This window comes from Chlamydomonas reinhardtii, chromosome 2 (genome assembly GCF_000002595.2).
Source record: "Chlamydomonas reinhardtii strain CC-503 cw92 mt+ chromosome 2, whole genome shotgun sequence".
Classification (NCBI taxonomy): Eukaryota; Viridiplantae; Chlorophyta; class Chlorophyceae; order Chlamydomonadales; family Chlamydomonadaceae; genus Chlamydomonas; species Chlamydomonas reinhardtii.
Window position 1 is genome coordinate 6,747,671 of NC_057005.1, and position 26,338 is coordinate 6,774,008.

The 26,338-nt window shown below is 62.8% G+C and overlaps 5 protein-coding genes across 5 annotated transcripts; all 5 read right to left on the reverse strand.

Annotated features, from left to right (window-relative positions):
- Positions 1-116: 116 nt before the first annotated feature.
- Positions 117-6,232, reverse strand: CHLRE_02g118450v5 (uncharacterized protein). The gene is made up of 15 exons (XM_043060014.1): positions 5,969-6,232; positions 5,643-5,710; positions 5,450-5,501; positions 4,988-5,269; positions 4,668-4,838; positions 4,234-4,331; positions 3,934-3,970; positions 3,687-3,782; positions 3,403-3,510; positions 3,005-3,176; positions 2,582-2,793; positions 2,191-2,409; positions 1,520-1,998; positions 1,167-1,355; positions 117-928 (listed from the first exon to the last, which is right to left on the reverse strand). Exons 1-15 carry the CDS (start codon positions 6,086-6,088, stop codon positions 292-294), a joined length of 2,940 nt encoding a protein of 979 aa, XP_042927648.1. The 5' UTR covers positions 6,089-6,232; the 3' UTR covers positions 117-291.
- A 234-nt stretch (positions 6,233-6,466) lies between these two features.
- On the reverse strand, positions 6,467-12,852 carry CHLRE_02g118500v5 (uncharacterized protein). Its single transcript, XM_043060015.1, has 22 exons — positions 12,703-12,852; positions 12,585-12,605; positions 12,384-12,445; positions 12,059-12,113; positions 11,725-11,891; positions 11,501-11,582; positions 11,263-11,376; positions 11,067-11,148; positions 10,788-10,879; positions 10,621-10,680; positions 10,356-10,471; positions 10,177-10,216; positions 9,964-10,038; positions 9,699-9,849; positions 9,439-9,578; positions 9,049-9,263; positions 8,643-8,900; positions 7,942-8,457; positions 7,726-7,825; positions 7,514-7,598; positions 7,114-7,361; positions 6,467-6,985 (listed from the first exon to the last, which is right to left on the reverse strand). The coding sequence occupies exons 1-22, from the start codon at positions 12,703-12,705 to the stop codon at positions 6,719-6,721; spliced, it is 2,949 nt and encodes a 982-aa protein (XP_042927649.1). The 5' UTR covers positions 12,706-12,852; the 3' UTR covers positions 6,467-6,718.
- Positions 12,853-12,976: 124 nt separating this feature from the next.
- CHLRE_02g118550v5 (uncharacterized protein) lies at positions 12,977-15,235 on the reverse strand. Its single transcript, XM_043060016.1, has 2 exons — positions 14,967-15,235; positions 12,977-14,598 (listed from the first exon to the last, which is right to left on the reverse strand). Exons 1-2 carry the CDS (start codon positions 15,135-15,137, stop codon positions 14,437-14,439), a joined length of 333 nt encoding a protein of 110 aa, XP_042927650.1. The 5' UTR covers positions 15,138-15,235; the 3' UTR covers positions 12,977-14,436.
- Positions 15,236-15,793: 558 nt separating this feature from the next.
- CHLRE_02g118600v5 (uncharacterized protein) lies at positions 15,794-19,862 on the reverse strand. The gene is made up of 10 exons (XM_001702368.2): positions 19,336-19,862; positions 18,803-19,066; positions 18,544-18,676; positions 18,241-18,378; positions 17,887-18,042; positions 17,700-17,764; positions 17,376-17,536; positions 17,050-17,202; positions 16,824-16,916; positions 15,794-16,637 (listed from the first exon to the last, which is right to left on the reverse strand). Exons 2-10 carry the CDS (start codon positions 19,021-19,023, stop codon positions 16,318-16,320), a joined length of 1,440 nt encoding a protein of 479 aa, XP_001702420.1. The 5' UTR covers positions 19,024-19,066; positions 19,336-19,862; the 3' UTR covers positions 15,794-16,317.
- Positions 19,863-20,006: 144 nt separating this feature from the next.
- On the reverse strand, positions 20,007-26,292 carry CHLRE_02g118650v5 (uncharacterized protein). Its single transcript, XM_043060017.1, has 8 exons — positions 25,904-26,292; positions 25,613-25,821; positions 24,203-25,478; positions 22,628-23,986; positions 22,137-22,380; positions 21,443-21,966; positions 21,165-21,222; positions 20,007-21,003 (listed from the first exon to the last, which is right to left on the reverse strand). Exons 1-8 carry the CDS (start codon positions 25,963-25,965, stop codon positions 20,581-20,583), a joined length of 4,155 nt encoding a protein of 1,384 aa, XP_042927651.1. The 5' UTR covers positions 25,966-26,292; the 3' UTR covers positions 20,007-20,580.
- Positions 26,293-26,338: the final 46 nt, after the last annotated feature.

Consider the following 26,338-nt stretch of genomic DNA (forward strand, 5'->3'; position numbering starts at 1 on the left):
TCGCGGGAGGTGGCGTTGGAGGAACGGTCCCATACAACCGACGCAACTGACCCATACTTCGAGTCGGTTGACCACTAGTTCGGTCTCTGATGACTCTCTGCCTGGCTCTCCGCTTCCTTGACATTGCTTTACATTCTCTTGTTGCTTGATCACATCGCGCAATAGTCACTCACCGCATTCACAGCCTTGCCGTGGAGTCCCAAAGCAGCCGTTGTCGATCGCAGGCCCACTCAGACTACTTCACTCACTGATTCACTACAGCTGGACGCTGCAAGCTCATTCACCGCTTAATCACCGCTTGTCCACGTGCTCCCAGCTGTCCTCGGGGGCCAGGCCGCTGCTGTCCGGCCCCGTGTCGGTGCCGCGCACCCCCTCCGTGTCGCTGCATCCCACCACGTCCACCACCTCCACGTCCTCGCTGTCGCCATCGACGCCAGCCGTGCTGCCCGCCCCTGCCTCCATCTCCGCCCCCGTTTCCGCTCCCTCGTCCTGGCCCGCGGCTCCTAGCCCAGCCTCGCCGTCCGCGCCGCTGCCACGCCGGCGGGGCGCCATCACGCCCTCCTCCTCCGCCTTGCCGCTGCTAGCCGCTGCCGCCGCCGCGCCATCAACGTCAACGTCGTCATCGCCTCGCCGACCTGTCCGCCAGGACGGTGACAGCGCTCGCCGGTTGACCACCACCGGCTCCACCGGCCGCCCGCGCCGCTGCTCCGCCGCCTGGTCCGAGGGGACCTCGCCCTCCCCGCCGGCCCTGCGTTCCTGTTGCCGCCCCTCGGCAGACCCCTCCTTGCCACCAGCGGTGTCGCCACTGCCACCGCGCGCTTCATGCGGCTGGTGCTCGGCCGGGGGCCGGGACACGGTGGCGCCGCCGGCCGCGGCGGTGGCGGCGGCTGCGCGCCGGAGCGCGGGCGAGGGCCGGCGCGCGGCACCCCTACATGTTTGGCAGGGGAAAGAGTTGGACAGGTGGTTACACAGCGGCGTTTAAAGTCGCGTCTGCTCCCTGCTCCCTGAACACGAGATACCCCACTGCATCCCACCCATTCCCCACCATGCTGCCCCCTTCTCCATGCAGGGCTGCCTCCTACCATCTCCTGTTCTGTAGCTAGGAGAGGTGAAAACACTCCCCTTCCTCTCCAGCCTTTAGGAGAAAAGGACTGTCCCCAACTCACGCTTGCCTGCCGGCGCCTGCTCCGCCGGCGCCGCCCCCGAAAATGGCGTAGTGCGCAAACAGCAGCGCCACCACCGCAATGGCCAGGTTGGCGTACTGCATCTCGTTGCTGAGCGGCGCGGAGCCGTCGTCCGAAAGGCCGCCCGCCTGCATCACGAACTCCAGCGCTGTCCGGGCGGCCTCGTACAACCTGCGCGGAGGTGTCCAAGCGCGTGTGGAGGCAGGGAGGCGCTAGGTTCGCGCCGGTAGCGCCGGCACCACAGACAGCACAAAGAACACCACGCGAAACGGGAGCCCCAGGCAATGTTCCCCCAGAATTCCCACTGCCCTGAACAGCCGAGCGCGCATACACACCTGCCCGTCACATACTCCAGCGCTCCCGGCTCGTCGTCCGTCTGCAGCGCCGGCGGGAAGGTGGAGCTGGCGTGCAGTTGCCGGTCCGGGTCCGCGTGCATCGCGTTGATCCACATGGCCAACTTATCCAGATCCGAATCGCCGTACGCCGGCCCGGATCCAGATTTGGATCCCACGGCGTCGCTGTGCGGCGCCTGCGGCGCCGCCAGGTCAAAGTCGGCGTTGACCGCGTGCAGGAACACGCGCTTGCCGTTGCGTGTGTGCTGTGCGCCGCCGCCGCGGAACCAGCTGGACTGGTCGATGGAGGGGCGCAGCACGATCAGGTGTACGGAGCCACGGGCGGGTGCCAGCCTGGCGGCGAGGTCGGGCCTGCCGGCGGTGGCGGCCGCGGCGGCGGCGGCGGTCTGCGCGGCCTTCTTTACGCGGCCGAGCACGTCCCAGCGGCCCGCGCCGCACATGGATCGGAGCAGCTCCGGCGCCTGTCGGAAGTACGGTATAGTTGGTGTGTGCTGTGTTGTTTTGCTCGTGACGGAAGCTACGAAAGGAAACTGAGTTGCACACATGTACGTCAAGGGTCACAAACAGCGTCTGCTGCCCGCGACGAAAGATCCTTGACTACACAGAAAAAAACACAAGCGCACAGCCTGACACGACAGCCCGGGGTAGCTGACCTTGGCAGCGGCCGCGGCGTTGGCGGCCGTCACAGCGGCAGCTCGGCCGGCTGCGTTGGATCCGGGCTGGGCGGTCGTGGTGGTGGGGCGCAGTGCGCTGCCGCCCCCTGCTGACAGGAACCAGGTGCACAGCTCGTGCTGGCGGGTGGAGTCGAACCAGGTCAGCCGCAGCTTGCCGGCCATGTATGCGGTAGCGGCGGCTGAGACCGTGGGGTCACGCTGCGAAGGGAGGGAGGGAGGGGGCATGTCCGGCGCGTGCTGCTGAGTGTGGCGCTGGAGCCAATGCAACGGCCAATGCCAGTTACTGCATCGCAGCATACCCATTTCGCACGTGTGTTTGAGTACACGAAGCCCGCCACACAGCCACCTCAGCCCCCACCCCCGCCCCCACCTGCGACGTGGCGCTGGCCAGCAGTCGCCCCAGCAGCGCCATGCGGCGGCGGCCCTCCTCCAGCGCACTGCCGGGGCCGCCTCCCGGCCCCACCGCCAGCACGCACGTGTCGATCATGGAGCGGCCGCTGGCGGCGGCGGCGCGGCCCCACAGGCAGCCCAGCGAGGCGCCGGTAGAGGGGCGCAGCGGCGGCACCTCCTGCCACAGCACGCCTGCGGGGTCGGGGGACCGGGGGAGGTTGTGAGCAACTCGATTCAAGAGGAATTAGAGGATCAGGCATGTTTGGGTATCGCGCGTAATAGAGCTGCGGGCTACCGGCTGAACTCTTGGGATCGTCCCAACCCCATGCTGTACGGCTGGTGATCCTCACTGGACACTAAACCCCACACCCCTCGGCTTCTCCGCCCCTCGGCCGCCGCTCACCCGTCTCGTCAATGAGCTGCTGCATATCCTCCACGCGGCTCTTGCCCGCCGGCACCGGCACCACCCGCGGCGCGGTGCCGGGCCCGCGCAGGAACACCAGCGAGCTGGCGGCGGGCGGCGAGGACAGCCCCAGCGCCTGCTGCCAGGCGGCCGCCTGCTGCGCATTGCCCTCCTGACAACAGGGCGGGCAGGAAGAACAAGTATTGCTTAGCGGACATGCCTGTTGGCGGTGTAGCAGAATACCTTTTGCGCCCACGACCGGCCGATACCGTGACGGTCTCCTGGCTGCCCGACACCGGTACATGCCGCTGCTCCGCTTGATGCACTCACTCCTGCAGCCCCCGCCCCTCACCTGCACGTGCCCCCGCCCCTCACCTGCACGTGCCCCCGCCCCTCACCTGCACGTGCCCCCGCGTCACGGTGAGCATGTCCTTCTGCCGCGCCGCCAGGCTGCGCAGCGCGAAGGAGCCGCTGCCGCCGGCCCGCCCGAACGCCACCACCACCACCTGCGCGCCGGCGTGACAGCAACACCACCGCACCGCGTGTTCACAACCTCAGGCGGTGAGAGGTGTAGCAGCAGTCCGTGCAGCGGCAAAACCAGGGACCGCCACGAGTGCAACAGGTGCCCGTTTCGGGCTAATATTTGCGGTGCAGTACGACACGGCCGGAGTTTCCAGCACACCTTGTACGGCGAGGCACGGCCCAGGAAGGCTGGCGCCGTGTGCGGCTCCAGCTGCGACACACGCGGCAGCCGCAGCAGCTTGTCCGCCGCAAAGTCCTGAAGGAGGAGGCGAATGGGGAGGCAACCGGGCAGGTGAAGTTGCAGGTAGGCAGGACGCAGCAGCCGTAGCACGTGCACAGGTGCACGGCGCAATGCGCGCCCGTCTACGGGATCGCCACCATCATCCCCGATGGCTGACGCACCCCACCTGTAACGCCGATAGGCGGAGGGGTCCGCGGTAGCGCCTGCAAGCCATGATCATCATACATACATGCGTGAGCTTGTAAGATAGAGCCTGCAGACCTCCAACTACACACATTCTTGCGGCAACCTGAGGCCCCTGACCCCGCCACCTCACCAGCCACACACCTAGCTGCCCACACTCCGACCTAGCCGTGCCCACATCACCGCTACCACCCAAGGTTCTGTGGGTCTAGGGCTCTCGGCTACCCAAACGACAACCCACCCCACATCCCTCCCCGCATCCCGCCCCGGAGCCCGCACCCACAGGAAGCACGCGGCCTCGTCGCAGCCGCGCGGCACCGCCACCAGCAGCGGCAGGTCGCCGTCCGACACACTGCCGGGCGAGGTGAAGGTACTGCCCGCCTGCCGGCACACACACACGCACACGTCAGCGGTCGTTTCGTTTTCTAACACATGGCAGCAGCGGCAGAACGTGTGATGATCAGCCCCAACTGCTCAGCTGCAATGAGCCTTGACCCCTCCAACGAGGCCCCGCACGCACGTAGCCGTTCCCCCGCGCAACCTTCCTCAGTGCCAGTGGCAGCTCTGGCCTACGCCCCGCCCCGCCCCGCCCCGCCCCGCCCCGCCCCGCCCCGCCCCGCCCCGCCCCGCCCCGCCCCGCCCCGCCCAGCTCACCGCTATCTAACATTAATTCATCCGCCTCCCGGCCCCACGTCCCCTCGCGGCTTCCGAACTCACCCGCATGATCCAGCTCACGAGTGTGCGCTGGTCGCGCACGTGCACGCGGCCCAGCCCCACCACTGCGCCGTCGCGGTTGCCGGCGTTGGCCACCGCGCCCCCCAGCGAGCGCCACAGCGCCTCCCATATGACTGAGAACTCCTTGCATGCCGGCACCGACTCCGAGTAGAGCTGCCGCAAGAAGGCAGGAGTGTGAGGAAATGGGGCGTGACGCATTTCCATACAGATTGAGTACTGGACTAGCGCAGCCCTGTCCCAACGTACAGCCCCGAATGACCAGGTACTTAGTTTGCAGTGTACGCATTATGGGCTTGCCGTACCATCAGTATCCAGGGACGGCTGCTGTGGAAGATGAGGTTGCGCGCGTTTGACGAGGTAATGAAGGAGGTGTTGGAGGGCAGTAGACTGTGGAAGTGCCGCTCGCGCTGCTGTTGCTGCTGTTGGTAGTACTCGTACTGCCGCTGCTGTTGCTCCTGGTAGCGCTGGTACTGTTGGTACTGCTGGTGGTGCTGCTGGTGGTGGTAGTGGCCGCCACCGCCCGAGCCGCCGCCCTCGTCATAATCCCGCTTCTTGTCGCCATCCGACAGAATTTCATAGGCATGCTGGGCACACGGGCGGTAAGAATGGCAGCGTTGCGAGGAAATAAGATACCACCACAACGGGAGGTAGAAGCGGTGGAGGTAAAGGAATAAGGATGGAGTTGTGGAGGCGCGGAGGTGCATGGGCGGTGTTGGGTTGGGGCGGGGTTGGGGCGTGTTTGCAGGGGATGGGCGCGTGCGCACCTGGATCTCGATGAACTTGCCCTGCCCCTTCGGGTTCTTGTCGGGATGGTACCTGAACGGCCGAAACCGAGGTTCAAAGACATTGTGAGCAAGTAGGGTAAGCAGTCGGACATCATTTCCCCGCTCTCGCTGCACAACTGCCTGCACACGCGCGGCGCGGCGCTGCGGTTATGACGCCCCGCAACACACTCACTTCAGCGCCAGCTTCTTGTACGCCCGCTTGATTGCGTCTGCGTCCGCGTCCTTGGACACTCCCAGCACCTGATAATGCAGCAGGCCATGCATCGTGCCGTGCGGGTCGCCTTCGGGGGATGCAGAACATACACGAGCTGGGTAGCCCCCTGGGGTGCCCCGGCTCGGCAACCCCCCGCCCACCACTGTGCGCTGCCCCCGGCGTCCTTCAGGCTTTCTGTGCTGCTTTCCCCGTGGAGAAATGCACGATGTAGCCCAGGAGGTAGCCTCACGCGCTCATATTTCCATGGTTCGGTTGGACTGCTTGAGCCCCCCGCTGGAGCGCACCTTGTAGGGATCCTTGATAGAAGCCAATACGTCAACTGCATTCTGCCCCAGCAACAAAACCAGCAGCGCGAGCCCGAGCAACCAGCTGCTCGCCGCACGACGGTGCGCGCACACCTGCATCGCTCACACGTGCTTCTAAATCCTTTAATGAAATAGACTTGCAGCACTGGGCCAGGTTGCTGGCGCCGCGCTTCACGCTTTGGTTCTGAGCGGCAGCGCCATTTTGCGGCAAACACAGATAGAAACACGCCGTGTCACCAAGCTAACATAAGTATGTAAGGCCCCGTTCAAGATGCATGTTATGGAGGTCGCGCGATGAACCCTAAACTCGTGCGCCGAGTGGGCACTCCTGTGCTCGCCCGCCCTCCTCCCCGGCCTCTCCCTCCCCTCCCTGCACTCCTGTGTCATTCGCTCCCCCGCCTTCATAGCACGCTGCCCTGGACCGTAACATTTCGTGGCCCCCGTTACCCCGTAATGCTGTCGACATTTGCGTAAGTATGCATCTACATGTTACACAAGGACGCCATCAAAGCACGTGCAACTCCCTACATAATGGGCCTGCCAGGCCCCACCTTCCCACTCCTGCTGGTACAAGCCACCAGTGAAGTACCGTGCGCACAGATTTGATCTACTCTACAAATGGTTTCCGATACTTGGGAATGCATGGATAGCCTTGTACTCCACGCAGCACCTATGTCCTTCATGTGCTCCTTCGCTATCTACAAAGTTGTGCCTGCCCGCTTTCCCTGCTCACGCCTGCTCGTCCCCGTCCGCGTCCAGACCCCAGTCATCGTCCAGGTCCTCCGCGTTCACGCCCGCTCCGTCGCCCTCCTCGGCCTCGCCCTCGGGGTCGCCGAAGGGGTCCTCCTCCTCCTCTTCCTCCTCAGGCTCAGCGGCGGGTGCCGGCGGCTGCGGCGCGGGCGGCACGGGCGCAGGAGGCGGCGCGGGCGCGGGCTCCGGGGGCTTGGCCACCGGCGCGGGGGGCGCCGGAGGCACCACTTGCTCCTCCTCCTCCTCCTGCAGCGCAAAAGGGAAAGTCAACATCGTCAAGCTGCACAAGAATAGAGCAAAAGCTTCACGGCAGATGCGCGCTGTCAACTCCTCCGTGGTCGGCAATGGAGCGAGCCCGCGTCCTCAGCACTCACTTCTGCCATCGCCTCGTCCTCCTGCTCCTCCTCCTCGTCCTCCTGCTCCTCGTGCACGTGGTGCGCGGGTGCCGGCGTCGGCACCGAGGCCGCTGGCGCCTCATCCGCCTCCGCCTCCTCGCCGTCGCCTAGCCCCAGGTCGCCCAACCGCGCCAGCAGCCCGTCCAGGCCGCCCTCCATGGTGGACGCCGCGATGGCGGCCGCCTCCAGGTAGTTCTCCGCCGGCACCTTGCTATCGCGACCCGCCGCTGTACAGGAACAGAAAGGCAGTGGTGAGGCATTACAGCTGAACATTAGCCAGAGCGGGAGGCGGGGCCCAGTTGTACAGAAATGGCTGCCGCATGCTCGACCCAAGTGCTCTCAAGCAGTTCGGGTCCATAGCGCGAGCAGATGCGCTCACCCAGTAGCTTTTCTGCGCGGAGCGCCTCGTCCAAGTGCGGGAACAGGTTGGGGTACGCCGCTGGGTCTGCCAGCGCCTCGGCAGCCTGTCGGTCATGAAACGTGCACAGGGGCGTGCCTAAAGCATTGGCAAGTGCATCCTGCGCATTTGTTCGCGTGGTCACATAGCTGGTTGTAAAACGCTCCAGCCCGTAACCCGCCGGACACCCATACCTTGGGGTTGATGGCCGCCAGGTCCGCCTTCCACTTCACCAGCGCTGGCGTGATGGCCGACGGCATGTAGGTGCGAGCGAAGAAGGCCGCCTCCGGCAGCCTGAAGGAGCAAAGGCCCATTAGCAGGCGTCAGCAACACTGCATAATAACCGTACAATCGTGGTACCGACGATCGCAGCAACACCCCGTCCACTACATGCGGCCGCGCAACCGCACCTGTTGGTGTCCAGCAGCAGGTTGAGGCAGTCGTCCAGGCGGCCCAGCAGGAAGAACGCCAGGAACGCCACGTTGCTCTTGCCGCCCGCCGCCGCCGACACCGCCACCGCCGCCATGCCGGCGCGGTCGCCGCGCGCGGATGCCAGCATTAGCAGGCCCGAGAAGTCGCTGGCGCGCGACAGGCATTCCGCCGCCAGCTCCAGCTTGCCCCCCGTGAGCGCCATCTCGCCCAGCTGCTTCCACTTGGGCGTGGAGTCCAGCGTCTGCGCGATGCTCTGCGCCACCTCCAGGTCGCCCAGCTGCACCGCCAGGTCGAAGCGGTAGTCGGGGTCGGTGGCCACGGCCAGGGCGGTGCCCACCATGCCCTTGGCCTCCAGGAAGCGCGCCACGGCGTTGTGCTGGTCCTTGGGGATCTGCGGCAGCAGCTCCATGGCACTGTCCAGCTCGCCGCGCGAGATGCGCGCCTTGAACTCCACCATGGACAGCAGCAGCGTGAACGACACGATGTTGTACTCCCTGGGGCAGGGAGGCAATCGTGGCGATGGTCCGTGTGGGTAAGCGGGTGGGAACGAACCAGTGGGCGACAAGCGCAGCTAAGTGCGGATGCTTGAGGCTGGCGGAGTGGACACTGCATACTCACTCAGGCCGACCCCGATTGCTGCAGCGGCACGCCACGAATCAAACAAAGTGGCGGTACTCACTTGTCAATGAGGAAGACGCGGTTGGAGGAGGCCAGGTACCCGAGCAGGTACATGGGGCGGTCCAGGTGTACCACGGTGGTCACCTCGCCGCCCACGCAGTAGTTGAGGCGCCAGGCGGTGTTGTTGTACACGAAGCACTCGCCCACCCACACGCCCGTGCGCACGCGCTCGCTGATCTCTGCCTGCAGCTCGAACGCGTCATCCACACCGTCCTCGCCAGCGGCACCACCCGAAGCGAAGTGCTCATCCACCAGGTCCCTGCGGAGACGGACCACACACGCTCAGTCACAGTTATGTTCGGAACAAATGTGCGGTCTGTTTCGCCTAACAGTACATCCCTGAGCCCCTGTCGCACAGCTTGGCCGTCAGCCTGACCGGCGCTCATGCCTGCTCGGATGCCACGCACCGGTTGTACTGCAGCACGTAGAAGCTGGTGTCGCCCAGGATGGCCACCGAGTTGCCGCTCTCGCTCCACTGCACCGACTTGGCCGCCACGTCAATGCGGCGCACCACGCGGCCGTCCCAGTCGTAGAACACCACGAAGTCGGTGCCGCGCACCGCCACCAGCGCGCCGCCGTGGATGCCCTCGGCGTTGAAGCCCAGCTGCAGCGTGCTCTTCTCCTGCAGGGGGCGAGAGAGCACACAGCGGCGGTAGAGAGGCGTTGCGGTAAATTAATTTGTTGGTGTTCAGTAGCCTTTTGAGGCAGTGCACCATGTACCAGAATGCCGGTGTAGGTGCAATCATGCAGTGTGTTGCAAGAGGGTGCAGACACGCAGGCTTTCACACTGCGCGCACCTGGAAGTTCTTGTAGATCTTGACCTTGCTGGTGGACTCGCGGATGGCGTAGTCGTTGCCGTCGGCGCTCCACACGAACTCCAGGCCGCTGCCGAAGGCCTTGTTGCGCCACGCCAGAGCAGTATACACAATGTACTCTCCTATAGGAACGGCCAGTTGTCCGGGGAAGCTATTAGAGCGGCCCCATACTGGGACTAAGAGGGCGACCTAGTGGCCCCAATGCAAACCAAAGTTGACTGCCGAGCGGGCAAAGAACGCACCATCGCCGCACACGACGACGAAGCGGCCGTTCATGTTGTGCTGCAGGCTCTGCGGGTACAGGTCGCAGGAGCCCAGGTCCTTGACGGGCAGCGGCAGGCGCTCGCCGTCCGCCATGTCAAAGTCGGCGCCCAGCGCCTTGATGTTGACGGTCTGCGCCAGCCAAATTCGAGACCGGGTCAGTACGGTATTGCGACAAGGAGGACTAGCAACTGGACATAACTACGAAATGGTGAAGCTTCACGGGTAGGTGTAGGCCCCGCGCACCTGGATCTCGTTGTGCCTGGCCCAGATGATCTTGCCGCTGCTGTCCATGGACGCCACGGGCTCGTCGCGGCCGATCTGTTGCAGGACAAGGAACAAGTTTATGAGGTATGGCGTCTGGGAACGAGACATGCAATCCCCAACAACCTGTCCTAACGCCTAGCAGTCCCAGAGCAATGAATAACGCCAAGCTGCCGTGTGTAGCACCCAGCTCACCTTCAGCATCACGCAGCCCTCGTCGTAGCCGATGGCAATGCTGCAAGGTCAAACATGCATACCGGTGGCACGTTTGTCAGCAAGGGCACGGCAAGCCAACATGGCTTCATACGCGGCGCTGTCCCTGTAGTCAGGAATGCTGCCAGCAGGCTCCACATGCGCCCGCCCGCGTTCCTCACCAGTTGGAGCCCTTGGCGTAGCCCAGGCTCCACACGCGCTCCATACGGTAGTCCAGGGTGTTCTCCAGACGGTAGGTGGTGCTGTGCCAGACCTTGACCGTGCCGTCCTCCGAACCCTGTATACCACAGCATATAGCCACCCCAAGCGCACATAATGTTGACGAGGCAGGTGGAGGTAGCCCAGTATCGTGCGCATCGCCTTATTCTCTACCAGCGCTGCTTCTTCCCGCTATGTGTGCAGCAAAATCCCCTTGTGCATTCCCACCGTGACGATGATGGGCAGCTCCGGGTGGAAGATGGCCGACGAGATGTTGTGTTGGTGGCCCTGCAGACGAACATGGTACACGCGCCGTGCAACAACTTGTCAGCATTTGTTTGCTTGCTGCGCTGGACCTCCAGCAGCACAGGTCCCATCTGGTTCAGCCCACGCACCTCCAGGGTGGTAACGCAGGCCTTGGTCTGGTAGTCCCACACCTTGACCAGCTTGTCGTCAGCACCCGAGATCAGGAAGGGGCGGTCACCACCTGCATTATGCGAAGTACATGATCGACCAATCGTCGACACAGGTGGAGTCCCAGCCCGAATAAGGACATGACGCTAACTCGTTTCCCTACGTATTCATGCAATCTCTTGCCTCGACGCCCAGTCCTTGCAGCCCATCACCCTGCAACCATGCAGTCGCTGCATGCCGGCGCCAAGCCCAACACATACCGTTGAAGTAGTCCACGCAGTTGACTCCCTTCTCGTGGCCCTCCAGCGTGAAGTTGGGGGTGGGCTGGCCCAGGCTCCACACCTGCCCAACGCATGCATTCAACCGGCCAATGCGGACGCAAAGCATCTCGGAGATTAATGGCTGTTTAGGATAAACTATGGGGGCCCGAGGGAGGGACAGACCAGCCTCGCGTACCTTGATGGTGCGATCCAGCGACGCTGAGGCGAAGGTGTTGGTGTCCTTGGGGTTGAAGGACACTTGCATCACGTAGTGCGAGTGGCCCTCAAACACCTGGACGCAGTTCCAGCCCTGCGAGCGTGCCAGCAGCCCATGCAGTACCCGCGTCAGTATCTCAGGCGTCAACCAAAAACTGGATTCCAAAGACGCGCCTGGTAGGCTACAGGTGTGCCTGCATACGCACGCTGCAGCCCACCTTCTCCCAGTCCCACAGCTTGATGAGCATGTCATCAGACGAGGTCAGGATGTAGGGCATGGTGGGCGAGATGGTGATGCACCTGAGGGGAACCACAGGCGCATCCAGCAGCAGCTTAGCAACAATGCCGTGTCGCTTGCAGGTTGCATCGCCCGTTTCCGGCTCCCGTGTCCCCATTGAGCTCTCTCCATCCCCGTGCATGGACAGCCCTGCCCCGGACGCACCGGATGTAGTCCGTGTGGGCCTCAAAGGTCTTAACCTTGTCCATGGTGTTGTAGTTGTACACGCGAATGAACATGTCATCCGAGCCCGTGATAACCCACTGCTTGCGCGACACAAACTTGGCCGCGCGCACGGGCAGCTCCGTCACCTCGAACGACTTCACCAGAGTCTGCACAGCCAGCATTCCGGGTACCCACGCCGTTAGCTACACGACCCCGGCATAGCGCGTATCCTTGAAGCTCCGATGCCCAGGCCACTGAACATTGTCCTTGTAGCACACTGGTTCTGCCGTACATCAGTGCTAGTTCCCCAGCCCTCCCACGACCCAGGTCGTGCCTGGTCCAGGTAGTTCCAGATGTAAACGTTGCCGTTGTACAGGTTGGCCAGGACCCTGCAAGCAGGACGATGCCTGATTAGTAATCCAGCCAAGAGCGGCTCGTGCCCACTTCAGTGCCACATGGCCAAACCCGTTGCTGTCACACCCGTGAGCAACAGCGTGTCAGGCCCACAGTGGGACGAACCGTGTAACTGTCCCCACCCCCGTCTTCCTCCCCAGTAGGACGGCCGTGCAACCATCAGAAGTCTTCTGCGACCAGACAGAGCTGCATCGTCCAAAACCTCCACCCAGCTCTGCACGCCCGTTGCAGACACTGCTGCTCACCACGGCTCCGTGGGGTGCACATCGACACCCTTGACACGGTCCGTCCGCTGGACCAGCTGCTTCTGCAATTGTGGAACAGATTATATAACACATTTCAGATTCGCGCTGTGACGAGAACGGTCCGTCTGAGCTCGAGCTGCTCCCTGAAGGTGCAATAGCCTGTCCTCAAACTAAGCCAACCAAGCAGCAGGGTGAACTCACCTTAATGTCCAGACGCAGCGGCTGTGCCCATGAGCGCGTGCGAGCAAGGGCGAGCCCGGGGTCCAAGCAAGATCAGTGAACGTTGCGGTGAAGCGCCCTGTGCCCCACCGCTACTCACCATTTCTGCTGCTGGTCCTCAAAAGCGCCCGAAGGGCAGGGAAGGATCGCTACTTTGCGTCCAGGCTCAGCGCAGGCCTTGTCGCGTGATGCTGTTCACAGTCGTCGCCAAAATTCTTTGTGCAGAAGTCCCTGCACCTATGTATATAATCGTGAATATGAAAGGCCAGTTAAGAGAGCAGGACAGAACGAGGAGCTGGCATCGATGCGACCTCGCCACTGGAAATGGACACGTCCCCACAAGCGCGCATAAAGCATGAATGCATTTGTACCATGGATTTCTTTAATTCTCTTCCAGCTCGCCGACCTTAACATTCGCAACTGGCGTGTCAAGTACCCGACTCACCCCGCCCAACCTGCGCCACCCCTGCCCACCCGGCAACCCATCCACAGGCACCACATCCCCCACATGACCTTGCTAAACGGCGTAGTTGCATGGTAATTTGATGGCGGTAATATAGCCACAAGCCTTGGGAAACTGCCTTGGTGCCTCGGTTTCGCCTTCGCCAACGTACCGACTGGGCCTTTATCCCAGCCCTCCCCTGATCCCCAGGTATGTCGCTCCGCGAAGACTGTACATGCGCCTCAGAGTCAGGGAGAGCTGGGTAGCCGGTAGCGTAATTGCTCCGCACCCGCCGATGCCCCACCCGTCAGATGATATAATGATGTGTTGTGTCCTCAGCAGGGTCTTGGCTATTGCTGTGCATGCCCGGGTGGGCTGCGGGCATGAGCTTGGGCTCGTTGGCTGGTCCCAGCTCTGGCCCCAGCTGGATTCGTCAGCCCCACAACGCTGGTGTAGCCTGTGCTAGAGCCACAGGGTTCATTCCGGGTTCTGCAACTGGTTTGACCTCTCTTGAGGTGCATGGTACAGGCCACGTGGTACGTGGTTCTTACATCACCCCAGCGTCCTTCAACTCTTCGAGCATATCTGCCTGGTCCGATACGGGTGCACTTTACTGCACCACCCCATACATTCTCTTACCATCCTTGCTCGCGATTCACTCCGTCGTCTGACAAAGCTGCAGCTGTGCCAGCGACTTCCGGTTACGTCGAGTCCATGATTCCCTCGTCCCACACGCGACTTGCATGCTGACCAACTGAACTGTACATCTGTCAATGCGCGCAATCCATGTGAGACTTGATCTGTCCGGTCTTATCATGTTGCTGTCGCAAAGCCTGTCCTATAATTCCTCCATCAACACGCACCACACTCAACAACCTCAACAAAACAGACGTGGGATAAGCACTCTTGGGCCACCGAACTGCTACCGAACACACCTGCCCGTTGCTAACCGAAGCGGCGGGCAAGCTGTAGCCAGCGCTGTGTACACAATGTTGATGTGAGTGCTTATACCGATATGTGAAAGGGCATGTGAGGCAAGCCGCCGCGCCCAACTTATTCATAAAGTACAGACAATTGATTGCCGGCGCTGGATGCAGCCGGTACCGCTCCGCCCAATTAAGCGACATCCGCATTAGCCTCTGCTGCCAACCAATGCAGATACATAAAATGAGACACAGCATAGCAACACGCACACACTCCGCACAAAAAGAACTCGATGGTTTTCTTCTCTTACTGGTGCGGACTGGATTACCACCCCTATTCCAGATGACTTGGGACCCATCCCCGGATGACAGTGATGCGTCGTGAATGAGCTGTAGGTCACGGGTCAATGAAGTGTAGTCCAGTCCACGCCAAGGGCGGTAACGCCCAGTCCCGTTGCTACTCGGCCTTCTACTGGCTCTTGTCCGAGGAGAACAGCAGCTCGTTCGCTACCAACGCGACGACAGTCGAGGTGAAGGTCAGGGACAGCGCGGTCCACGGATCCTGGCCGTGGACGTAAAACCATCCGGTGACGAGCAGCGCACCCGCGCCAGTTGAAAGGAGGTCATACCTCTGTAACAGCGTGCGCGAGGGGGAGGGGAAGGCGTGTCAGTCGCAGGGTTGTGGCGGAAGGAGGACGTACACATAGGTTTCTTGCCTGGCTTCAGTCGATTGACTGATGCCCTAGAACCGCAATGTTGCGTGTCACGGACCGCGTAGTGCTTTGTTCGTGCAAAAGATGGTCGCCCCGACAGATGTGCAAGCTTACATCATGTGCAACACCCAAGAACATCCCGCCTTAGAGCTGATTCTAGACACGTTTAACTGAACCCCAGACTGGAAAAAGCGCATCGCCCTACACTCTAGCGCGGAAAGTGTCGGCGAGTCGTCATGTCGCTCAAAAAGGTAGCTGACTTGTCAAAGCGCGCAGCAGCTCTCACCCGCACAAAAGACTGCACGGCGCCCTGGATGTTGCGCACGGGATCTTGGAGCTCCGCGCGGGCGACGACGCAGCGGGCGCGCGACATCGGGACGGCGCTCCGCGGCCGGCGTGCCTGCTTGGCGGCGACACTGAAGGAGGCAGGAGCACGGCTTGACAGAGCGAAAGCCATTTGTCCCAGAGCAGCGGATGAGGAAAGAGTCCAAGAAGGTCGACAGTCGGAAGGGTCGGCGCAACGACTTGCACAAACGAGAAGTCAAAGTGATAAGTAGTGAGCTCACAAAGTGCATGTAAACCTATATGTCGAGCTGGACTCTAAATAGGGCGCAGGCGGGAGATTGCGGAGCAGCGAATCTAGATCCCGATCAAACAAACCCTACTTCCAACCCGTCCCCTTGCCCGTCCCCGGCTCCTGCCCTGCCCGCTTCGGCTCCCCCCCCCACACACCTCCCCTGGTCCCCGGCGTGGCGTGCGCTGCAGCTCGCACATTACCTTAGACAGATGTCAAGGTGGTATTTCAGGACAGCGGAAACATGTGCTTGCCCCGATACGGCGATACACGGTACGAGCTCGTGTGGGCTCCCCGCAGGGGCAACTGTGCAAGCCTTTAACGGTTATGCCTCCTCCCGGCTCCCGCACCATATGCTTGGCGCAGGGCCTACAGGCACAGGCGCCAGGGGATAGTGTCATGGAGGCCTGACAGGTCTGGCTGTGTCGCTGGTGCTGAAAATCCGATGTCAGGCAGCATGGTGGCTACCCTGCAGGCATGCAGGGTCGTTGGTCACCTGGTCAACACAGGGGAAGATGCGCGAGTCGTACACGTGGCAGCGATTCAGCGTAATGACTTATTTGCATTCACGCGTTTGCCAGCGCCCGCCGGCGCGACGCATCAGCTTTGCCATGCTTTTCGGCCTGCAGGCCGCAGTAGGAATCACCAGCACCCTCTCACTCCACACGCGGTCCATCCTGTCAATTTATGTCAAGTTCTACTGCCAGCAGCAGGTCAAGTATCAAGCATAAAATATGTGCATAGGCACGGGTCACCTTCAAATCTGTACAGCAGCACCTGAAATGATGCGTCGGTTGGTCACGCGCATTGCTACGGACGTTGACCCTAAGCTGCCACAACCTGCGCCATCCTCCTCCCCAGCCAGCCCAGCACCTTGTGCAGCCTTCCAACTGTTGGCTCAGAATCCTTACGCGAGGACCGCGCCATACAGTACCTCTCACGTGTCCAATCCTTCCCACATACATAACGCTTCATTGTGAAGAACTTCACAGCGGTGTACCGAAAGCCTTAGTCCCTGCCCTGCCGCTACTAACTAGCTAACACGCCAGACAGCTGCGACTGCTCACAGAATGCTGCGGCCCAGAAAGTCCAGCTTGGCACGGTTGGGGCGGCTCCAGGGAGCAGCAGGGTTGGCGGGTGGGGTGGTGGGCTGCACGGCCGGCATCGCTGGCTGGGCAGGCGGTGCAGGGGCAGCGGGCGCAGCGGCGGGCACGGGGTTGGGCGCAAGTGACGCGGCGGTAGCCTGGTTTGAGGCGCGGCGGGCGGCACGAGCCTGCTGCTGCTGCGCGTTGCCGCCGTTGAGAAGCTCGTTCTCGTAGGTTGGCGCGAAGCCGGTAGCGATGATGGTCACGTGCAGCTCGCCGTCGTACTGCTCGTCCACAACTGCAGTGCGAGGGAGAACAGCGTTTCAGTGCGGTGTTTGAGAACATGCATGGATGGAGCATTAGCACGGGGCCGGCACGCAGTCAAATATGCTGGGGCAGAAGCGTACGGACGCACATATGGTGCCCTGGGCTGTAGCATAAGCGAGAAGGAGGAGCTTGCGGTGTACCCGGCCAGTTATCTTACCGGCGCCAAAGATAATGTTGCATGAGGGGTCGGCCAGGGCGGTCACCACCTCGGACACGCGGTTGACCTCGGCCAGGGTCAGGTCACGGCCACCTGTGTTGGGTTGCGGTTGGCGGCGAAGTTCCCGTAAGATCGGGGCCGCTACCTTGCTTCGCTACAGTTCAAAAGCAGTAGGCGCAACACATGTACGAGCTTGCCCATAACGCCCTTCCCCAATCCCACGCACCAGTGATGTTGTACACAATGCCGGTAGCCTTCTCGATGCTGCGCTGGATGAGCGGTGCCGATGTGGCGGCCACGGCCGCCTGCTCCGCGCGGTCGGGGCCGCCGGGGGCGGCGGTGGCTGTGGAGGCGGCGCCCACACCCAGCATGGCCGTGCCTGCAAGCCCATAGCGCGCGCAATGTCAAGCACCGTACAGTAAAACACTAACGCCGTCCAGTAACACACTTACACTGCGCCACTTCACACGCGCTGCAAAGCAACACGCTGCCTGCACATCTGCAACTATAGCGTCACACCTGAGTCCCCGTGCCATCACAGGACTGACTTACCGCTGTTGCTCATGATGGCCTTGACATCCGCAAAGTCAACGTTGATGAGGCCGGGCACGGTGATGATGTCTGAGATACCCTGCACACCCTGGCGCAGCACATCGTCTGCCAACGCGAAGGCATCCTGCAGCGCGGTGCTGGCGCCGGCCACGTCCAGCAGGCTGCACGCGAGAGCAACGTGCAGGTTGTGCAGTGTGTGAGTTTTCGGGGCGGGGGGGGGGCAGGGTGCGAGGAGGACGAGTGAGGACAGCAAGGGACCGGTCCGATGCACTTCGCACTCGGGGGGCACAGCGGTACAGTACCAGCAGGCACACTAAGACTCACCGGTCGTTGGGGATGACGATCACGGAGTCCACGGCCTCACGCAGCGCCTCAATGCCCTCAAGAGCCTGTGGTAGCGTGATGAATGCCGAAAAGCGGCGTCACTAGATGTCAATATGGCACTTCGGTGATACCCTGCCCCAAGGGGGCTTTTGGCAACAGGGGTGATCCCAAAGCAGCCAGAACGCACCTGGCCGGCGCGGCGGCGGCCCTCGAAGTTGAAGGGGTAGGTGACGACGCCCACAGTCAGGATGCCCAACTCCTTGGACAGGCGGGCCACCACGGGGGCGGCACCGGTGCCGGTACCGCCGCCCATGCCCGCGGTGATGAACACCAGATCAGCGCCCTGAGGTTTTCAGAGGAAGACGAAAACGGTCGAGACATATGGGAAGTGGCGGCAATCTTGTCACTAGAAGCAGCATGTGACGGCATCTGGATGGTCTGCGTTCAGCCGGAAGGCGGATGATGCCCATGCAGTGAGGCCATGCCAGGACGCAACCGCACCGGGAGCACTGCGCCGAGTCCCGGACCGGTCTGCGCTCACCTGCACCATGCGGCGCAGCGCCTCCTCGCTCTCCATAGCAGCGCGGCGGCCCAGCTCAGGGTTGCCGCCGCAGCCCAGGCCGCGGGTCAGCTCGCTGCCGATCTGCACCTTGTTGAGAGCCTGGTGGGCGGCCAGGGCCTGCAGCGAGGAGGCGGGGAGGGACAGGGATGGGAAGGAGTTGAAGAAGGGCAGCCGGCGGGTATAGCGATGAACCGGTGGCGCCAGGTGCTGCGCAGGGTGCTTGGGGAAGACGAACACGAGGCGGCTTGTTACTGGGGAGGGTCAGAGCAGCTCTTCACGCACCTGGGCGTCGGTGTTGATGGCCCAGAACTCCACGCCCTGCAGGCCGCTGTTGATCATGCGGTTTAGGGCATTGCCGCCACCACCGCCGACCCCGATAACCTTGATGCGGGCATCACCACCAAAAGGTATGTAGCTGCGAGGAGGGTGCAGAGCAGCCGCGTGAAATCGTCAGGCATGAGTGCCGGGCGTACCAAGCCGTAGCAGTGTGCCCTGCACAACTTGTCATGAGCACCCTGCTTGCTTCTGTGCGCAGCCTTACCCAGTGCTGGCGACGACCATATAGTTGCGGCCCGGGCGGCCACGCACAGGCGCCACCTGGTGCTGGCGGAAGACTGGCTGGCTGGGGTAGGAGGTGCTCGTCGCGGGCTGAGGGGTGACGGCTCGCTGCGGGACTGGCGCCGCGCGAACATGAGGAACGCGGGAAGCAGACGAGCTAGCGCATGCTGAGCGCTTGCTCGTCAGAGAACTGGAGGCCAGCATGATTGCTTGCTTCAAGCCAAGGCTCGGTGCGAGGATTTTCCGGCTGCGACAGACGAAAACGGGCAGTGTCGCGGCTTGTAGTAATTGAATAGTATCATAATGCCATATAGGATGGTACAGACGTCCCTGTGCGTGCTTGGCAGCGCTGGCAGAGCAGCATACAGCCGGCCCAATGCTCAAATTGCCCTCTGCTGTTGGTCACAGCGCACATCGCTGGTCACTAAGAAATTCCACAGCCTTGCTACACATTGTGCAAAATTTCAGAGCGCTGTTTCTAGGGCCCCCCTTCCGCGGCGAGATACAAACACCCACCTGGTGCGGCAGGCTCGGTGGCGCTCAGAGCTTGGACAGCGCTCCAAGTAAGTATGAAGCCTATCAATGACGTTAAAGTGGAGCTTCACCGGGTATGAAGCGACAGGCGCGAAAGCCTCGGCTGAATGGCGCGCTTTGGTGACGATGGATCCAGCCCCCCATCTTGAATTGAATTTTGCACGGACAACTCTGACGCTCCAGGCCGGTCCTTGCTTTCAAATAAATGCATGCATATTTCATAGTATTGTGCTGGGATGTGGAGGAAGCGACTCTGGATTGTGAATGAGAGTGCTAGCGAGCGGTTCAACAGCACATGCCATGTTACTGGCGGGTGAAGTTATGGCTACAAGACGGAGGCATGTATAAGATGGCGGCTTGGGTTTGATTCCATGGGCACTTGCTGAGAGTGAGAGCCGGCGACATGTCCCCGACATGTCTCGCCTAGCATGCCCCGCCACAGTTCAGTCCAGCGCGACCCCGGCAGGGCGCCTGTGTGTAACGCTGCACGTCTGCTCCATCAACATAAAAGAAGAGAGACACAACTTAAGGCGGGTACTGGCGAGTGCGGGCGGGCGCGGGCACGGGCGCGGCCGCGCGGGCAAGAACGCGCAGCCGTGTTGACTGGCCCTGACTGGCTGCTCAAATCAAGGTGCAACACCAGACCGCACCAGATACCGTTTAGTGTACCGCATCCCTTTTGTCAGTTCCTGCATGATGTACAGAACGGCTCATTCACTGATATGTATCAGCCGTTAGCTGGGTGGTACGGTACACGTGGAAGCCAGCAGGGAGAGCCACGAAGCATTACGCGCTTCAATGTTTCAGGGGTCCATCCGCACCTGGCAGCACAAGACGCCCCAGGTCAGCGTGCTTCCCCTGGCACGCGTAGTATCATAACCTGGAATCGACGAAAGTCTTGACATAGTTGTTGATCAAAGCTCAGTACATATCCTATGCTTGTATTTGTAGGTTCACTCCCGGCATCACTCTTTTCAGAGCGCAATTTTCCTGACCGGGGACACTTGTCAGAGCACAAAACGGAAGCAATTAACCATGCACTTGAACATCAGTAGTAAACTTGCCCTCCCCAGCCTCGCCCAACCCGAAACTCCAATTGTGCCCACTCATTTACTCATTCCATTATGTCCTCCCCCATGCGCCACAAGTACTTGGTTTCTCTTCCCTGTATCATTCCACCCACACCCACTGCGGCACAGGCGGGCAAGCCACAAGGCACGCTGCTCGCTAGGGCAGCGCCGCGCCGGCCACCGGGCAGCACGTGTCACTGGAGTATATGGCCACGTAGCACGTGGCGCCGCCGTCGCCCAAGCAGAAGCCTCCCAGCCCCACCCCCGGCCTGAGCTCCAGGCACACCTCCGCGCGGCCCCTGGCCACCAGGTCACGCGTCAGGTCCGCGTTCCAGTCAATGGGCCGCACCCACAGCGCGTTGCCCAGCTTGCGGTCCGCGCCAGTGGCGCCCGGCCGCACCCACCAAGCGTCCAGGGCTTCGGCGGTCCCATTGGAGGTGGGGGTGGAGGTGGCAGGGGACGACACGGGCAGGCGCCGCTGGTCAGCACTGCCGCGCACGACCACGCTGGTCAGCGCGCCGCGCTGGGTGGCGTTGGCGAGTATGGCCAGCTGCACGACACGCCCACTGCCGGCACAGGCCTGTTGGGAGGGGGGGTTGTAGAGCGTGGAAGTCCGCAGAGTGAGGTGAGGGATCGGAGGCGAACGAACAAAGCGTTTTGGGTTCTGTGCAGAGTGCGATACCGCAATTGGCGCAGGTAAGCTAAGGAGGTGCGAGCGAGACCCAAGCTGGACGCCCTTACCGAGGTGTTGGCGGAGGAGCCGTTGTTGAGCTGGATGCCGAAACAGTGCAGCTGGTACCTGTGTGGGTGCGGGTGTGCAGGCGAGGGTAACTGTTTTAAGCCGCAGTGGGTGGAGGTTGTCGGGAGGGCAAGGGCTAGGCGACGCAATTGCGACCATACATGCCGCATGCATCTAGGCCGGACATACGCAAGCACGCCACACATGCAACTGGACGTGCACGCCCAAACGCCCGCGACTGAGTGAGACCACACCGTGGCCTTACACCACATGCTCTCACCGTGTGGTCAATATGGTGACGTTCTTAAATTGGATGTCACGCCGCAGACGGAATGCGCCTGCAGGACTGTCCTTGCTGCAGGCCGCATCCGGAGGAAACGAGGTGGCGACCGGCACCGGTGTGGAGCAATCTCGCTCCTCTGCCGGAAAGCAGCCACCCGCGGCGGCGCTGCTGTTGCCGCTGCTGCCACTGGCGCCACCACTGCTGGCCGAGCCATCGCTGACACGCAGGCGGTAGCTTCGTGCTGTGTTGGGGTAGGCAGCGCAGCCGCCACCGCTGCCCGCGCCGGAGGCCAGCGGCGGGAAGAGGCTGTCGAATAGCTGGAGCAAGCCCTGAGACAGGACACGCGGCAGCGCCGGCGCCTGGGCGGCAAGGAGGTCGGCGCACACGGACACGGCTGCAATGCCGGGGCTGTCGGTCAGGCCGCAGCCGGAGGCGCGCCACACGGAGCCGCCGCCGCTGCCGCTGCCGAGCAAGCGGATGCCCTGTGCATCCGCAAGCGGCTGGAAAGTGTCCGCGGCAGCCTGCGGTTGGGAGCATGTGGAATCAGTCGATACCGTCTCATCAAAAGCTATAATACCAAAAACGAACAAGGTAGACAGGCGTGATGGCAAGAACTTCGACAGTCATCCTCAATCTGCCGAATCCTGGTGCCCTTCCCTCGCGGCCGCTGACCACCGTAGCTCGCGCCCACCTTGTTAAGCGCCGCACAAAAAGACTTGGCCCCTGAGGTCCCTGTGCCAATGAACTGCAAAGTCAGGCACAGCTGACAGCGCGCAGGTGCAGGCGGCGGAGGCCGCGGCGGCGGAGGGTTGGGAGGCGGAGGCGGCGGTGGTGGGCTGGCAACCGGCGATGGCCGTGGCGGCGGTGGTGACGGAAGAAGGGGTGGCGGCGGCGGCGGTGGTGGCGGCGGAGGCGGCGACACTAGTGCGCAGGCTCTGTTTTAATGGGGCATCACGGGGTGGCGATGCCAGTGTCAGGTGACCATGTGTAGATGCGAGTTGACCTGGATGCCTCAGACTAACGCCTTGGCGACACGCAGGACACGTACATTATCACATCCGAGGTCCGGCCAAGTAATACACACGACGGCCGGGGTTTGTCACGTGAACACAGGACCGCTAATCCACTCCATACACCATAACTTTACATCGCTTTCCTCAACGCACCCACCCACCCACCCACCCGGTAGCGCTGGCTTTGAAGCCGCAGTCCCGTGCGGCGGGGTCGCTGTAGGTGGCGGCCGTGATGAAGTGGCCCGCCAGCTCCACCGGGCACTGCCCGTTGCCCGGTAGCGTCTGCCACGTCCCCACCTGAGTCTCAAGCACCTGCTGCAACGTCGCAAAGTCGCTGCCGCTGATGGGCTCCCGCACCTGACCACACACGCGCACGTAGGTGGTGTGCCGGCCGAACGCGTCTGTGGCGTCGGGCACACACGCGACGATGTTGAAGCCGCCTGGCGCGGCAGGCCCCAGCAGGTCGTATACGGCAAAGGCCAGTTCATCCGCGATGGTGGCACCGAAGGCCCCGCATTCGTACTCGGAAAGGCTGTACGGTATGAACACGTCGGTGCTGCTGGCGGTGATGGAGAGCTGGATGCACAGCTGGCAGAAGACCTCCGGAGGCGGCGGCGGCGGCGGGGGAGGCGAGGGCGGCGGGGATGGGGAGGGCGGGTAGGCGGGCGGGAGCGGCGGCTGGGGAGGATAGGCGGGCGGCAGGGGCGGCGAGCTGGGCGGCTCGGGTGAGGGCGGCTGGTCAGGAGGTGGGGGCGGCTCGGGGGAAGGCGGCAGCGGTCGCGGCGGCTTCGGCGACGGCGGAGTGCGCGGCGGACGCGGTGGCGTACGGGGCAGGCCGCGTGGCGGCCGTGGCGGCGGCGGGTCCGCGTTCCCGCACAGATAGTCGGTCGCCGGGAAACCGTTCGTGTAGTATACCGAGTCGTACATGCCGACACGGAAGGTGATGCCGTTGGCCGTGTAGGGGCAGCCCGGGTCGCCCGTGCCGCGGCGCCCGCCTGTCACCAGGCCAGCCGCCACACGCGGCACAGGTATGTCGATCGCGCCGGGGTCGCCGCCCGCCGCCCAGATGTACAGCGCAAGCAGTGTGTCGTACAACAACGGCGAGTCCACGGAGCCGCACACCCGCACGTACGGGAACACGCCGCCGCCGTCCCCGCTGCCTCCGTCTGCCGACGGAACGTAGTCTGTCGAGCATGCGTCCAGGCGGAAGGGCCGCCACACCACGCCGCCACTACCAAGCGTGACATTGGCCAGCCCTAGCGCCAGCCGCGCCGCCGCCGCCGTACACACCGTGTCATCGAGAACGAACCCCGCGGGACCCACGGCAGGGTCCCGCGGGATGACGTACACCTCCAGGCACACGTCTGTGGCGTAGGCGGCGGCGGGCGGTAGAGGCGCGTCCGGATGCGGCGAGGGCGGTGGCGGCGGCGGCGGCGGCAAGGGCGGGGTGGGCGGAGGCGGCGGCGGGGGACTCGGGGGCGGTGGCGGACTGATCCACAAGTACTGCCACCTGGCATCGTCACTCCACCTGTGTATATTTGTGCATGTAGTTGTTTGAGTGTCAAGCTGTCTGAGTGGCCGTGTACACAGCGCTTAATGAGGCATAGAGGCAAATACTTTTGCTGACAGCATCGGACTGCATTGTGGGACCAGGCGTGTACGAACAGCCAAAACCAGGTCTAGAAACATGGTGGGCGTAGTTGCAGGATGTGTCAGCAGCAGATCCCCAGCACACTGCACGCACCAGGGCGGCGGTGGGGGTGGAGACGGGGGCGGCGATGGTGGAGCGGGCGGCGGTGGCGAGGGAGGAGGCGGTGCACTCGGCGGCGGGCCCGGCAGCCCCGGGCTAGGCGGCGGCGCGGCAGGACCAGCTGCCGCCGGCTCTCCACCGCCGCTATCCCCTTCTTCGGCCGAATCGCTGCCGCACACGCCCCTTGCCGTCTCCACCCGCAAGCCCTCCACCTCTACCACAAGGCTCGCGGCCGTAGCGGTGTACAGCCCACCCGCTGCCGTCCTGCAGCTGGTGCCGCTGAGCGCCGCATCCAGCCAGCCGTCCACACGGAGGTACAGGAAGTCCTGAAGGGCCGCAGCCGCGTCCGCAGCGCCGCCCGCGTCCGCCGCTGCCCAGGTCAGTGCGCCGCACACCACAGCCCCTGAGCCGCTACAGCTAGCGGCGGTTGGAAGAATGGCCAGCAGCCCAGCAGCGGGTGGCGTGGCCGCCGGTGTTGTGAAGTAGGTAGTGAGCTCAGAGCCCACTGCGGCCTGCCATGTGGCGCACTGCGCCTGCGAGAGTAGCAGCGCCGCACCGGTGCCTCCGCCCGTGCCGCCGCTGCTGTCGAGCAGCAGGAGGCTGAAGGTTGCGCACAGCAGCAGCCCATCGGCGGGCGGCTGCGGGGGAACAGGTGACGGCGGCGAAGGCGGAGACACCGGTGGCGGCACCGGTGGACTGCTGCCGCTGCTGCCTGCAGCGTCCTCACCCGCTTCCCGGACCACAGCCGGCGGCACCGGGGGTGGGGCTCCCAGCGGCGGCGCCTGCTGGCTGCTGGGCACTGCCACCACCGACGTCGAGCAGCAGCCCCCTGATGCGGCCGATAGCACCGCCGTGCATGTGACCTGCGGGCTGCTGTTGCTGAGGGATGCGGGGCTACCAGTGACGGGAGTGGCGCACAAGCCCGCTAACGTTGCACACTCCCCAGGGGACGTGGCGCCGCCGCTGCTGCTGCCGGCGGCCGCCGTGGCGCCCTTGAACTGCAGGCACAGCTGCGCACGGCCCGTACCACTGCTTCCGCTGCCACTAACACCATTACCAGCAGTAGTCACGCCGCTGCTGCTATCGTTACTGCTGCTGTTCACTGCGAGCAGGGAGGGGCTCAGCGCGAAGCCGCTGATGACCAGCTGCCGCCAGCCGCGGCCCCGTGCCAGCGTTACGTTCAGCAGTCGCCCAGCCCGTTTGCGGCCGCCGTCCTCGCCGAGCAACAGGTACGCAGACACCCGCCTGGGCGTAATGCGGCACTCATTGCCTGCGTGTGGATTCGAGCAAGGGCGAATGGAGTGTGTGCATGGTGGGCTATGAGGATTGAGGGGTGAACAAGGACAGGTAGGACATTGGAATGCCCGCCAGGCAGCGTCACGGGCTACCGCCCCCAAGCCTCACCTATGTTGATAGAGACCGAATCAAGACGTTCAGCGGCGCAACACCCCGTTGTTGTTGACGCGTTGCACGCCGTTGATGTGATTACCAGCGGTATGCAATACTGACCCAGACCCAGAAACAAGGCATTCCTCTCCAAGTAAAAGGCGCCTTGTGAAGTCTTGCATGCAGTAGGCTTGCAGTCAACGACAAGTAGGGCACATTGTAGATAGCTGCAGCGGCAAGTCACCCGCAGTGAGGAATTTTGCAGAGCCAGAATCATAAGTTGCGAAGAACAATTGCGCGTCGACCCACAGTATCACGATGGCTGCCGGTAGCAAAACCGGGAGGCCGCGACCGCCGCTGCAGCGGTTCATAGTTAAATTAGCGTTCACTCGTCAAAGATCAGCTCCATTAATTCCATCTTTCAAGAGTCATCAAGGGTCTCGTAGACGACGTGAAGACGAGGTGTGACTACTAGAGTGTAAGGAACTGCGACGTTGTCCCAATCCTCGCCAACGTTATATTATGTGTTATTGTAATTATAAGGAAAAAAGCAAGTTTCGTTGCCGGGAGTCACCACAAATGGATGGCGGCGATGACGTGATCGATGCGCATGGCCTTTGAGTTTGAGCTCACCCCTGTTCCTGCGAGTCTAGCACAGCCTCACCTCCTACGCTCTGCAGCCCGTGAACACCAACGGTTCCTTGTCGCAGCCTGCCTGCGAACCTGCTTGTGAAAGAACTGTGC

Coding starts and splice junctions, on each gene's coding strand:
- CHLRE_02g118500v5 (XM_043060015.1), bottom strand. Junction 11,892..12,058: donor TCTGGAACTACCTGGACCAG/GCACGACCTGGG, acceptor CTGGCTGTGCAG/ACTCTGGTGAAGTCGTTCGA. Junction 8,901..9,048: donor TACGTGCTGCAGTACAACCG/GTGCGTGGCATC, acceptor CCGTCTCCGCAG/GGACCTGGTGGATGAGCACT.
- CHLRE_02g118650v5 (XM_043060017.1), bottom strand. CDS start 25,965: ATGAACCGCTGCAGCGGCGGTCGCGGCCTCCCGGTTTTGCTACCGGCA. Junction 25,822..25,903: donor CCGGCAGCCATCGTGATACT/GTGGGTCGACGC, acceptor TTGCCGCTGCAG/CTATCTACAATGTGCCCTAC. Junction 22,381..22,627: donor TTCAAAGCCAGCGCTACCGG/GTGGGTGGGTGG, acceptor CCATTAAAACAG/AGCCTGCGCACTAGTGTCGC.
- CHLRE_02g118550v5 (XM_043060016.1), bottom strand. CDS start 15,137: ATGGCTTTCGCTCTGTCAAGCCGTGCTCCTGCCTCCTTCAGTGTCGCC. Junction 14,599..14,966: donor CCGTGCAGTCTTTTGTGCGG/GTGAGAGCTGCT, acceptor ACGCTGTTACAG/AGGTATGACCTCCTTTCAAC.
- CHLRE_02g118600v5 (XM_001702368.2), bottom strand. CDS start 19,023: ATGCTGGCCTCCAGTTCTCTGACGAGCAAGCGCTCAGCATGCGCTAGC. Junction 17,765..17,886: donor GCCGCCGCCGCGCCGGCCAG/GTGCGTTCTGGC, acceptor ACGCTACCACAG/GCTCTTGAGGGCATTGAGGC. Junction 16,638..16,823: donor CAACATTATCTTTGGCGCCG/GTAAGATAACTG, acceptor CTCGCACTGCAG/TTGTGGACGAGCAGTACGAC.
- CHLRE_02g118450v5 (XM_043060014.1), bottom strand. CDS start 6,088: ATGCAGGTGTGCGCGCACCGTCGTGCGGCGAGCAGCTGGTTGCTCGGG. Junction 3,783..3,933: donor TCCGCCTATCGGCGTTACAG/GTGGGGTGCGTC, acceptor CTCCTCCTTCAG/GACTTTGCGGCGGACAAGCT. Junction 1,999..2,190: donor ACGCCGCGGCCGCTGCCAAG/GTCAGCTACCCC, acceptor TACTTCCGACAG/GCGCCGGAGCTGCTCCGATC.